Consider the following 13,143-nt stretch of genomic DNA (forward strand, 5'->3'; position numbering starts at 1 on the left):
GGTTTGACCTCGTTTAGTTTTCCAGCCATGGTCCTTGGGGCTCAGGGGTCACTCCTGGCTGTGCTGGGCATGGAGCTGGGCCGGCCAAGGCGATGCCTTGACCCCTCTGCCCCATGGAGCTCATTCTTAAATTTCATTTCAACAGGATAGTGTTTATCTCTACTACTACCAGGATTCATGTTAAAATAAATGAATTATCTATAACCCAGATTATTAAGTGCTAACTTTATAGTTAACATGGTAAAATGATAAATTATGTCTATAAAGCATACTTATCTCTGTAGTTTTTTGTGAATTTTGAAAGCTTTGATAATGTATTTTGTTCTTAGACTTTCCTCTTTAATATTTGTTTGAGAAAATTCTTAATTTCCAAGGAATACAAAATACTGAAATACAAAAAGTAACCCATTTTGAAAGTTATTTTGTCTCTTTTTAAGACTAGACTTTTAAAAACAAAAGTAAAATTTAGACTTTGTTCTCCAAAGGATACCTAGTATCTTAGAGTGCAGATAAAGACCCAAATAATTACAACAGAAAGGGAAGAGTTGTGAAATTTTGAAGCTTGTCCATTCCTGACTTTGTGATTTGCTAATGAAGTTTTTGAAGTTATTAATATGACTTATTTATTTATAAATAAATATATATGCCTTTTGGAGAGCCTGGCAAGCTACCCAGAGTATCCTGCTGACACGGCAAAGCCTAGCAAGCTCCTCAAGGTATATATATGCAATATGCCAAAAACAGTAACAATAACAGGTCTCATTCCCCTGACCCTTAAACAGCCTCTAATCATTGGGAAAGACGAGTAAGAAGAGGCTGCTAAAATCTCAGGGCTGGGACAAATGGAGACGTTACTGCCACCCATTTGAGTAAATCAGTGAAAAATGGGATGACAGTGATACAGTGATTAATATGCCTTGTAGCAATCCTTTGTGTTCATTATGATAATAAACTTTTAAAAGTTTAGTAAAGTTACAATTAAGTGCTCTGACTCCTCAGAAGTGAGACTACAGCCCTGCTAAAGCCTGTGGTAGTTGTTTATTATGCTTTGGGTACAGTTGGGCCACACCTGGTGGTGCAGAGGTCTCACTCCTAGAAGAATTTGGGACTGTATGTGGTGCCGGGGATCAAACCAGTCTTGCCACTGTATGCACGGCAAGTACCTGAGCCTTGTAGTGTCCATGATATATTTTAAAGGGTGGGTGAAAGTATTTTTCTACTTATACTGAACCTCTAGTTTTAGTTATTTCCTTTGAGTTTTGATTTACTGGATATTTTCTGTTCAACTTATTTTTCTCCTGTCATTGATGAATGACTCAATTTGAGCAGAAATTTGAGCAGAATTGTTTTCCCTTCTTTTTTCTTTTTGTTTTTGCTCTCTCCCCCCGCCCCCCACCCATACCTGGCGATGCTTAGGTCTTACTCCTGGCTCTGCAGTCAGGAATTACTACTGGCAATGCTTAGGGGACCATGTGAGATGCAGGGGACTGAGCCTGGGTCAGTGGTGTGCAAGGCAAGTGCCCTCCCCGCTGTACTGCCTGACCAGTGGACAGTGGGCTCTTGACATGAACCTAAAACCCTCTTCGGTAATTATCAGTCACTCCCTAGCTCATTGGTTTTCCGAGATCTGCAGTGAATAGTATATGTGTCTGTTCTGCTGAGGGCTTGGTTTAAGAGAAATAAATGAGTCTGAGTGTCTGCCATCTGGACATTTGTGAATGAATCTGCAGTTGAGATCATTGGCTTTTGTTTTTGATCAGATTTGTGCTTAACTTTCTTAAATGTGATGGACGGATTTCTCTTCAAAGGCACTTGGCATGTTGTTCTGGCATAAACATAACATTGAGAAGTCCCTTGCCGATCTCCCTAATTTCACTCCCTTCCCGGATGAGTGGACGGTGGAAGATAAAGTCCTGTTTGAACAAGCCTTTAGTTTCCATGGGAAGAGCTTCCACAGGATCCAGCAGATGGTATGGCACTTCCTGTCTCATGCGCGCTGCCCCTGAATAACAGCTTCTGCTTCTCCAAACCCTTCTTAAGCTTAACAGCTTCCTAGTTTAATTTGTAAAAACATTTTGGAATGGGTATATTTGTGTGCAGTGCAACTGCCACAAGTGCATCACCGGGTCTGTGCTGTTTCATTGCAAGAAATTAATTTTTGACTTGAATATGTACACTAGCGAAAGCTTGTCATCCTAGGGCAAAAAAATGATAGCATTGCATTTTTTTTTAACATTAGAGTTTTAGTTTTCAATTTATATTCCTTTGACTAAAGACATCGTTTTTTCAGAAATATTTGTTATTTCACCATTTCTCTGGTGCTGTTGCTATTTTTTCCCCTGCAGGGAAAAACAGCTCCTGAATGGATGATAGCCAGGGATGTAATTCAGCAGTAGAGCACAAAGCACTTGCATGTGTGAGGCCGAGTTTTATCCCCAGTACTATAAAATAAGTAAACTGAATTTTATGTTCGTATATATATATATGTATATATATATATATATATATATATATTAGCACGTGACAGGGACGAATGGAGTTGTTACTGGTGCCCGCTCGAGCAAATCGATGAACAACGGGATGACAGTGATACAGTGATATATATATATATATATATATATATATATATATATACATACATATATATATGTATGTATACATATATAAAAAAATAAACTCTAGCTTGTAAATGGGGAAAAATACTTTGAGTATAAGGAAAGCAAATACCAATGTTTGCAAATAAGTCTGAGTATATTCCATAACCTAGAGAAAATATTTGTTTTGTTTTTGGTTTTGTGGGCTTATTCTGCCACAGTCAGTATTTGGGGTCACTTTTGGTATTGTTTGCTAGACCACAGAGTGCCATGTAAGAAATTGAGATTCGGGTCTCTTGCATGCAGCCTGTGGCCCAGCCCTAGTTGGATTGCTAGTTTGCAGCCTTGTCTGTCTGTCAGGCGTATCAGCCTATGCCGTGAGTCCCCTCCATGTCCATAGATTGATCTGATAGCTGATGTCTGCTTTTTAGCATGATTGATCATTTTAAGTGATTCAGATATTTGTCATCAATAAGTGAGTGGTTTTTCTTAAAGCCATACACTGGTGAGAGAAAGAAGCCAGACACAGAGACCCCTGTGTAAGTGCTCCCATTTCAGGGAGCACCCTGAGTGGGTTTCCTGGCAGAAAGACTGATGAGCACTTGTCAGACACTGAGGGACTATGGTAGGTACAGAAAGCTGCCTTTGAGGTCACAGAAATACTTGGGGTGAGTGCCAGGGGTGGAGCACATGAAAGACCCTGGTCTAGTCTCTGGCACTGTAAAAAATATACATATATATGGAATTAAAAGTTGATGGATCCACAACTCAGTAACTGTTCTTTAAAAAGCTGAATTTTTAGATTTAAATCACCATGGGATGGTGACTCCAAACAGGGACAGCCAGGGATGTAGATCAGTAGCAGAGCGCCTGCATGTGTGAGGCCCTGAGTTTGATCCCCAGTACTATTAAATAAGTAAACTGAATTTTATGTTTATATATATATATATACATATATATATTTTAAAAAAGAAATAAAGGAACTCTAGCTTAAAAATGGGGAAAAATACTTGAGAATAAGGAAAGCAAACACCAAATGCTAACATTACCTGTGCTTGGGGCTTTGTGGAGAGCCCAACATGTGACATGACCTTTCCCCTCACTCTCAGAACAAACAGGAACATTCATTCAGAAACATCAGTGGTACGACTGTGGTTATACAGGTAGGACAGCACTTTGCAGCTCTGTAATTCTTAAAGGTACCCATGAAATACTTTTTATCTATGCCTTTGTATGCCATCTCAAAGAATAATATCAGAACTATTTGTTCTGTTGATCAAGCTAATGGTATTAACATGCTTTTGTTTTGTTTTTAAGCTTCCAGACAAGACAATTGCTAGCCTTGTAAAATATTACTATTCCTGGAAAAAAACTCGATCTAGGACAAGCTTGATGGACCGCCAGGCTCGTAAACTAGCAAATAGACATAATCAGGGTGACAGGTAGGTTGGATGCCTTTAAAGAGAGAGTTGTATTTGGAGGACATTGTTTCAACTGTTGGCCTTTCCTAAGGCAAAAAAGAGAGCCCAGTTTACGTTACCCTCCCAGTCCTGGCTCAGCTCTGGTGGACAGAGCTGAGGAGCCGGAACCTAGGGAGAACTCTGCCGAACTGTTCTCTGGGCAGCGGGCCTTGCACTGGTCCTCTGAGCTGTGTGTCACTGCTCACAGGCACCTTCTTTCAGTTGTGACATACCCAGCTAGACAGTATGAGGTGGTGACATAGTCCCAGTCTGTGTTTGGAATGTGTTGAAGGCGTGTGTGCCCTAGAGGGCGGTCTGTCCCAGAGGAACCAAGGAACTAGAACCACGCCAGTGGAGCTGTGTCTCTGACGTTCTAAAATTCATTTTTCGGGGCTGGAGCAATAGCACAGCGGGTAGGGCGTTTGCCTTGCATGCAGCCGACCCGGGTTCGAATCCCAGCATCCCATATGGTCCCCCGAGCACCGCCAGGAGTAATTCCTGAGTGCATGAGCCAGGAGTAACCCCTGTGCATCGCCGGGTGTGACCCAAAAACAAAAACAAAGACAAAAACAAACCAAAAAAATTCATTTTTTTTGTTTTTATGGTACAACTTGGAGAACTAAAATGAGTAGTTTAGCAAGCTGATAGATACATTTTCTTTCCTGATGATACTATATTTTCTTAGCTTTGTCTATGGGGTCAGGCCTGGCTCTGTGCTGAGAGTTGCCCCGTCGTGCAGAGCCAGGGGGTCAAACCTGCATTTGAAGCATATGCTTCAGTTCCTTGAACTATTCCTTGCACCCAGATTTTTTTATTGTTTGCTATCAAGTCATTATTTTTAAACTATAAATGTTGGTGAATATAAATATATGCTCAGAAATACAGATGTTTCTAAACATGAAACTTGAAACAAAAATTCATCCTCTCAAGCTCAACTCCTGTTGGGGAATAATTAGTACAATTATTAAGGTATATTTTATTTTGAGGGGGCTCGAGAGATATTACAGCAGATAAGGCACTTGCCCTGTGTACAGCCAACCCAGGTTCAATCCCCAGCACCCCATATGGTCCCCTGAGCACCTCCAGAGTGATTCCTGAATGCAGAGCCAGGAGGAACCTCTGAGCATTGTCGGATATGGCCCAAAAACCAAGAAAAAAATTTTTTTAATCTTTAAAATGTATATTTGAGTTTGATAAGAACACAACATATAATAAAAAGAAGAGGAATAAATTTACTGATACTTATTTCTTCTCAGTGATGATGATGTGGAAGAAACACATCCCGTGGATGGAAATGACAGTGACTACGACCCCAAAAAAGAAACCAAGAAAGAGGTAATGATGGGGGCAAGTGATGTGATTTTCCTGCGGTCCCCACTCAGAAGCGTTGACTGCGCTTTACGTGCAGAGCAGTCCTGTCTGATGTCTGATGGCTTAGGAGGCAGGACATCTTAGTGCTAGTCAGGGGGTTGGAGGGAACAGTGACACTTCACACTTCAGGGTGTGGGGACAGTGGTCTGGGGTCTCAGGTGCAGTCCCTGCTCTTTCATCTCAGAAAAGAAATAAAATCACCCTTGGGTGATCAAAAAATCAAAAAGCTTCCTGCTTTGTTGCTGAGTTTTTCTGAAAGTATTTTGTGTGTCCATACAATAGCAAGTTGGAAGTCAGTTTTATATGTAATAGCAAGGTAGAAATGAATGCAGGCATATAGGCAGCAGTCAGAGCCAGAGCCGCCTGCAGGATGGGCATCCAGTGATGTAAAGAGAGACACTCTTCGCACCCTCAGGAGTATGATGACATGACTTAGAATCATTAAGGAAAGGGACCAGCAGTAGCAATCAGCGGCAGCACTCGGCCCCTGGGTCATCACACATGGCCACTGCCAGGTGCGGCCCCACAGTAGCAACTGTCACTGTCACTGTCATCCCGTTGCTCATCAATTTGCTCGAGCAGGCACCAGTAACACCTCCATTGTGAGACTTGTTGTTACTGTTTTTGGCATATTAAATACGCCACGGTTAGCTTGCTGAGAGGGACGGAAGAATCAAACCCGGGTTGGCCACGTGCAAGGCAGATGCTCTACCCACTGTGCTATCACTCCAGCCCCTCGGTAGCTACAGTAGCAACAGAAAGCTAAAAAGCACAAACTGTGGCATGTGCTCACTTATAAAGCCAATAATCATATAACTAGAACGAGTGGCTGGCTGCCGATAAGTGAGGCTTCCGTGGTGCGGGCAGCTGGAGAGTCAAGGAACGAAGAAGAGCAGTGGAGACACCTCACCCAGCTTACTGAATCCTGGTCCTCTTTGGGGCCTGGTTGCACCTCATCAACAGAATCTTAGAAATCCTGGTCTCACCTCCACTTGATCTTTTCACTCATTCCCTTACTGCGACTACATGTTCTCAAAGTCCTTGATTGTTTCATCCTCCCTAGTCTGCCTGGTATCCTTGAGCTGTAGGCCCAGTGGCTGTATATTTCCCTGGCTCTCATCTGCCTGTGCTCTGCTCAGCCAACTTCTGTGGCCTGTTGGCCCACAGTGTGGTTCAGCTCTGTTCTGGGTTTGGGGACACAGAGCAGAGGGTCCTTTGAGGCTTGTGTTGGTCTGTGTAGAAGCACTGTGTCTGTGTCCGTCCACAATAACTCTCAGTCAGCGGTGTTGCTGCTCTGAGCCATGATTAGTTTCTGTTTTAACCCTGCTTCTTCCCTCTGTTGCAGATGTGATTGACTGGTGTGTGTGTGTGGTGGAGGGGGGCGTAGGTTTCAGTGTGAAGGTGGAACCCTTCTTCCTGGTGATGCGCACACATATTCAAGGGGGGCATATCAGTGCTCTCGTGAGCACTAAGCCCATGGCTGTCATTGTCACTGCTCCCTTTCTCTCATGATCTCCTGCATGCCAGGCAGCACTGTGGCCGGAAGTCGTCTGCAGGCAGCATGTGGGGGAGCTGAGGTAGAACTCGGAGCCTCCTGCTTGCAGGCAGGCACCTTAGCCACAGAGCCACCTCCCAGCCCCAGGTCGTCGCTGCACCTCTTAACTGCCCTACCTTCCCCCAACCTGACCCCCTCAACATTGGAGTAGATAATTTCAGCTTGTTTCACAAAAAAGGCCAGAGGAATCTGCCTCACATGCCAGCCCTTCTCTAATCTGTGTTACCAGATTAACCTTTTCAGCTTTGTTTTTTTTTTCACTAGTGCTATACTAGTACACACTGTTTTGGGCCAAGGAGATAGTGCAGGGGTTGAGGTGCTGGCTGCATGTGGCCAGTCCTGATTCTGCTCCCTGCACCATCTGGTCTCCCTTTGTACCACTTGGTATAGCCCAGAAGTTGAAAACAAAGACCTGAAAGATGTTTCATGTGTCTCATGAACTCAAGGCAGGGGCTGCGTTTCATTGTACAGCTGGTATCCCCCAAATTCTGAGCACTCATTGTCCATCTCCCTCCCTGTGCTGGTCAAACTGTAAAAATAATTCAGACTGGTAACAGGAAATTGACATGCACTGTTTTCTCAGTTTGACTCATCTAGTGTCTAGCAAGGCTGACAATCTACTGTGTATTTAAAAACATGAAGACACAAACAATAGAATATGGAACAAGAAATGCATTCCTAATCCAAAGCAAAGGATTATGAACAAGGAAAAGAAAACAGTGAATTCAATTTGAGAAATAGAAATAAGAGAGATTTGCAGCAGGGAGAGCGCTTTGCATGCAGCTGACCCAGGTTCAGTCCATTTGGTCCCTCCAGTCTACCAGGAGTGGTCCCTGAGCACAGACCTGGGAGTAAGCCCTGAGCACTGCCAGATGTGGCCCAAAAACTGAAAGAGAAAAAAAAAATTAGAGACTGAGACTAGAGCCAGGGGGTGTGGCCTAGTGACAGTGTTTGTGTCAGTGTTTGTGCCACGCCCAGCACAGTGCAGGAGCCACTCCTGCAGCGAGGGGGGACAGAAACGCAAACAGGTCTGTGATGGAAATGGAAAGGGCCAAACCTGCAGACCAGGTGTGAGTCCTCCTCCTTGCCTTGGGAGCCAGGTACAAGTTTGCAGGGCAAGACACACATGCTGGAAATAAATGCTAGCCAGCCTAGAGCTGGCCTCTTGCATTAGAGCTGTCGAAAGCAGAAGACACTGCAGGAGGTGATGGTGTTTCCTTCCTCTAGCTCAGTAGCGGGGCAGAGGAATGCCAGGCCACAGACGTAGTACCGGGAGAAGGCACTTGGTTGTATGCAGTCCAACCCCGGTTCTGTCCCGGCAATGCTTAGCAGTCCCTAGGCCCCACCAGGAGTGTTCCCTGGGATCAGACCCTGGAGTCAGCCCTGAGTGCCACCGGGTGTGGTCTCAAAACCAAAAATTTTAAAAAAAAGCGCAAGATTTCTATCCCCTAATAACATAAGCTTCAAAAAAAAGGAAAACAGTTCTCCATGACTGATACTCAATCAGCAGCAGAAGCCATGCTGGCAAAGAGGCAAGCATCGAGAGAGTGCACTTCAGTCACAGAACCCACCAGCTTTGATGAATAGCCACTTTCACTTGTACCCAAGAATTCACATGTGTATTCTCCTTAATCCATGTAAGAAACAGTTGGGAAATTCACACTAGTTCTTAAGTTTGCTTAGTGAAATGACCTGCATCCTGGTGGGCAGTTTCCAGAGCATGCCAGTCTCAGAAGTGCGGCTGCTGTGGAATCTGTGTGTCCCACTGGAAGGGTGTTGCGGGCAGAATTAGTTGGAGATGAAAAATCAGTCAGCCTTCGTTGAATTTTTTCAGCCTCTTCTGGACCACAAAGTCACATTTTGTTTTATTCACGGAAATGACTTAGAGTCACAGCATTTCCTCAGGATTAAGATGAGTCTTTGTCCTTAGCCTTCAGAGCCTGCTTCGCCCACACGGTGGCCAGACAATGAAGTGCTGGATCTCTTCCACCCGCTTATCCTCACTCTGCCCCTTTCAGCTGCTGTGAGCTCAGGACACAGTGGCCAAAGGTCCGACCCTGCTAGCTGAGTGCCCGGGCCCTGAAGAGGGCTTTCCTGCCTGCACCCATCTGCCCATCATCACATCAGCGAAAGTGGAAGGAGGGAACATTTTTAACTTTCTCACCTTTCCCCACTTTTTATTACTGAGAGAGAATTTATCCTATCTTGAGGAAAGTAGGTAAAGTTTTGGGTTCAACTTTTTAAATTTCTGGTTGTCTGGGTGTAGAGACTGGGTTTTGTTATGGTTTTATTTTGAAGGTTCCCTGGTTGGTGGGTGAGTGTGTGAGTGTGTGTGTATGCATGTGTGTGCATACACACTTGTGTATGTGTGTGAGTGCATGTGTAAGTGGGTGAGTATGTATGTACATGAATGTATATCTGCATGTCAAGGTGTTTGCAGTGTGTCAGTACAAAAAGTAATGTTATGGCAGTGTGTCCGTTCAGATGGGCCAGCTGACCTGTCCTCCTGTCTCTGTTCAGGGCAGCGCCGAGCAGCCTGTGCAAACCAGCAAGGGGGGCCTTGGGCGCAGGGAATACCAGAGCCTGCAGCACCGCCACCACTCCCAGCGTGCCAAGTGCCGGCCGCCCAAGGGCATGTACCTGACCCGGGAAGACGTGGCCGCTGTGTCTTGCAGCCCCAATGCCGCCAGCACCATCCTACGGCAGCTAGACATGGAGCTGATCTCACTGAAGCGCCAGGTACACACTAGGAGCACGTTTCTGTCTTGCTTGTGGGACCGCGTCTGTAGCACACATTTTCTCGGCCATTCTCATACTTGGTGGTTTGAAAGTCTGCCTGGTTTCCAAACGAGGAGACGCTGCTGACCTTGGCCTTGCCAGTGCGCCCTGGCTGCTGGTGGTTGTGGGCAGTGTTGGCATCTCTGCATACTCCTGTTTTCTCTCTGAAATTTCCCCATACCGGGGCTCCCTCTCCTGCAGGCCACTGGGGGTCCCTGGAGAGGAGGGGGCAGGAGGGGGATGCTGGCATTTTGGGTAGAGTTCAGCTCCAGCACCATCGCACACATCACCAGGGTCTGGAGTGAAGTAGACCATGAGCAGCCTCGGGTGCCCTTAGGGCTGCTCTCTCAGTTCCCTGGGCTTGAAGGAGGGGTAAGGATGGAGGCATTTGGGGAGGGGACATTAAATAGGCTGCAGGCTAGTAGTGCTCCGATGGCACCTGACACAGCCTGCAACTGTAGCACAGTTGGGAGCCGACCCAAGTTCTATCCCTGGCACCCCATAGGGTCCCCCACGCCTGCCAGGAGTGATCCCTGAATGCAGAGTTGAGTAAGCCCTGAGCACTGCTGGTTGTGGCCCATAGACCAAAACTAAAACCGTAGAAACACACAGCTCCTGTGTGAGGCAATGCCAGCAGGCCTCTTGCCTTGGCGCCTCTCACCCTGGACAGGGTGCCTCGGGCTGTGCCCCGTGTCCTGGCAGAGCTGGTCTGCTCCAGACTGCACTCCCTCCCCTCTCGGCAAGCATCAGGATCTTCGATGGTTGGTCTCTGAGCTTTGTCACTCCCCCAGCACACACCAGCCCTGATGGTAACCAAGTGAGGTGTGGTCCACCCTGGGTGCCCCTGGGTTACCTCACCTTCCCCAGGTCAGGGGCTTGTCTCCCAACAACTGTCTTTGCTGCCCACCTGCTTTTACCACTTCTTCCTGGCTCCAGGAGACATATTGTTGTCTTCTTAAAAACCCCACCCCACCCTCCCCCCAGCCCTGTGGTGGTTCTTGTGTGGTTATTTTCTTGCGTGATTTTGCACAGGACATTGAACTTTGAGAGGTTTGTGGCAGGATCCACAGAAGTGGGGGCAGACACAGCATAGATTACTTAAAAAAATAGATACTTTACTACAAATGAAACATGAAGAATGAGGGTTTGTACATGACATTATCCATCCTGATCATTATTATTCCTATTAAAGTAAGGATTCTTTATTCAAAACATGGTAATGTTTGTTTATTTTTGCGTCACACCCGGTGATGCTCAGGGGTTGCTCCTGGCTTTGCACTCAGGAATTACTCCTGGCAGTGCTTGGGGGACATATGGGATGCTGGGAATAGAATCCAGGTCGGTCACATGCAAGGCACATGCCCTACCCGCTGGTCTATCGCTCCAGCCCCAACATAGTAATGTTTGGATTGTGGGAATTTAACTCTGAAATGCTGCAGTTTTCCAGCTGTCTCTGGTCTGTCAGTTGAGTGGGATAGTGAACCCTGAGGAGGATACGTATTCCCCTCCCCTAAAATAAAATTGAAGAAGGCTGATATCTCCCCTATAAATTTATTGAGTATTTTAGAAATTGCCAAAGGACGTAAACTTACTCTTGTTTCGGTTCTTTTGTTGAAGGTTCAGAATGCTAAACAAGTCAACAGCGCACTTAAACAGAGAATGGAAGGTGGGATTGAAGAATTCAAACCCCCTGAGGTATGTTGAAAGAGTGCCTGCTGTTAAACTGGAGCCTCAGACTTTGGGTTGAGGATGATGCTTTGAGTTTGGTTGATCCTCGGAAAGTATTGGGCATGATTGTGCACTGTGCCACTGTTTTGTCAGACTGGTGATTGGGTTTCTGGCTCACTCTCACGGCTAGTGACTGTTGCCACATTTCTTTTCTTTCTGGAGCCATTCAGGTCAAGTAGAACTAGTGAGAAACAGCATCCCAGGTGGACAAAAGTGAGAGAGAGAGAGAGAGACCCTCATTCAGATTTCCTGTGGAGAGTTTGGCATGAGTTTCACTTGTTCTTGTACATCCCAGAAATCCGATTCCTCATACAAATCAGCCATTGTCTCCTTGTCACTTCCAGCTTACACCCAATGCCTTTGGTGACTATGATGATCACAGTAGTTGTCAGATACCCGTAAAGGTCCACTGAATCTTTTACTAGAAGCTTCTCTCATAGGCGCCTCCTTTCTCTTCCATTGTTTAGAGACTCCTATGGTCCTGCTTCATGTCCTGTATTTGCCTATCACAATAATTGATCATTTCTTTGGTCCTGCTGGGATGCCTATGACATAAGTGTCTCCACATGAAATATTCTGTGTGAGGGACTGGCGCCCAGATGCCAGCTGACTCACAAGGGTCCTTCACAGGAAGAACCAACAAACTGGAGAAAGTTGTTTTGATTGGCTTGTTTCAAATACCTTTTATGAAGGTTCGATAACACAAAGAATGGACTGTATGTGCATAAGTAATAACTCATTCTACAGCCCAGGTACAGTGGCAGTTTAGTAAAGTGAGCAAGTACATCATCACAGAGACTGGGCCTCGGGCAGCTGGCCATGGTGAGACTCTGGCCATGAGATTCTTAGGTCCCACTGGGAGAGGCCTCCGTTAGTATAGCCCGTTATGTCTCTTATAGCTGGGAACTTTCATGTAGTAGCAATAGTATTTATTAAATTCATACTTTGAATTAGCAGTTATTGAGTTAGAAGTTTCATTTATTGATTTCATTCATTTGTAAATTTATTATATATAAAAAAAAGGACCATATGGGGGGCTGCAGAGATGGCACAGCGGGTAGGGCATTTGCCTTGCACCCGGCCTACCCGGGTTCGATTCCCAGCATCCCATATGGTTCCCCGAGCACTGCCAGGAGTAATTCCTGAGTGCATAAGCCAGGAGTAACCCCTGTGCATCACCGGGTATGACCTAAAAGCAAAAAATAAAATACCAGTGGGGTGATCTTAAAAAAAAAAAAAGACCATAATCTTTACATTATCATCCAAACACTGGAATTTTTCTATTACTTTGAGGTCAGTTATTGAATTTATATGACTTAGAAAAAATAGACGTATATATCATCTGAAAGTTGCATAGGATGTATTTGTCATATTATTTCTACTGCCTTGTAGAAGAATGCAACTTAACTGATACATTTCAAACTTCTAGATTAACAGTCATACCAAAGACCTTAAAAAGTTATATAATCTACGTCCTTACTTGGTTAGTTGATCCCTAAACCAAAGAATTTCTTTAGCACCTCGTCAAAGAATTCCACTACATTTTAGAACAGGGCCCCAGAATGATGTTGTTGAACTGAAAGTGAGCAGTTACTAACTTGGGTTCATCATTCATCTGATACTGTGTAGAGTGAAGTGTGGCAAAGGGTTTGTCCAT

General features: G+C 45.1%; 1 protein-coding gene across 6 annotated transcripts in view; it reads left to right on the forward strand.

The window, feature by feature from the left end:
• Positions 1–13,143, forward strand: part of RCOR3 (REST corepressor 3) — a 41,631-nt gene that overhangs the window by 13,820 nt on the left and 14,668 nt on the right. For 4 of the 6 annotated variants that reach the window (XM_055144294.1, XM_055144296.1, XM_055144290.1 and 1 more), the window contains exons 5-10: positions 1,809–1,970; positions 3,704–3,757; positions 3,912–4,036; positions 5,311–5,389; positions 9,501–9,719; positions 11,376–11,453. In XM_055144294.1, the coding sequence (XP_055000269.1) occupies positions 1,809–1,970; positions 3,704–3,757; positions 3,912–4,036; positions 5,311–5,389; positions 9,501–9,719; positions 11,376–11,453 (717 nt within the window). The remainder of the gene's footprint in view (positions 1–1,808; positions 1,971–3,703; positions 3,758–3,911; positions 4,037–5,310; positions 5,390–9,500; positions 9,720–11,375; positions 11,454–13,143) is intronic. The other 2 variants (XM_055144292.1, XM_055144293.1) reach the window with 1 other exon arrangement.

Source organism: Sorex araneus, chromosome 7 (genome assembly GCF_027595985.1).
Source record: "Sorex araneus isolate mSorAra2 chromosome 7, mSorAra2.pri, whole genome shotgun sequence".
Classification (NCBI taxonomy): Eukaryota; Metazoa; Chordata; class Mammalia; order Eulipotyphla; family Soricidae; genus Sorex; species Sorex araneus.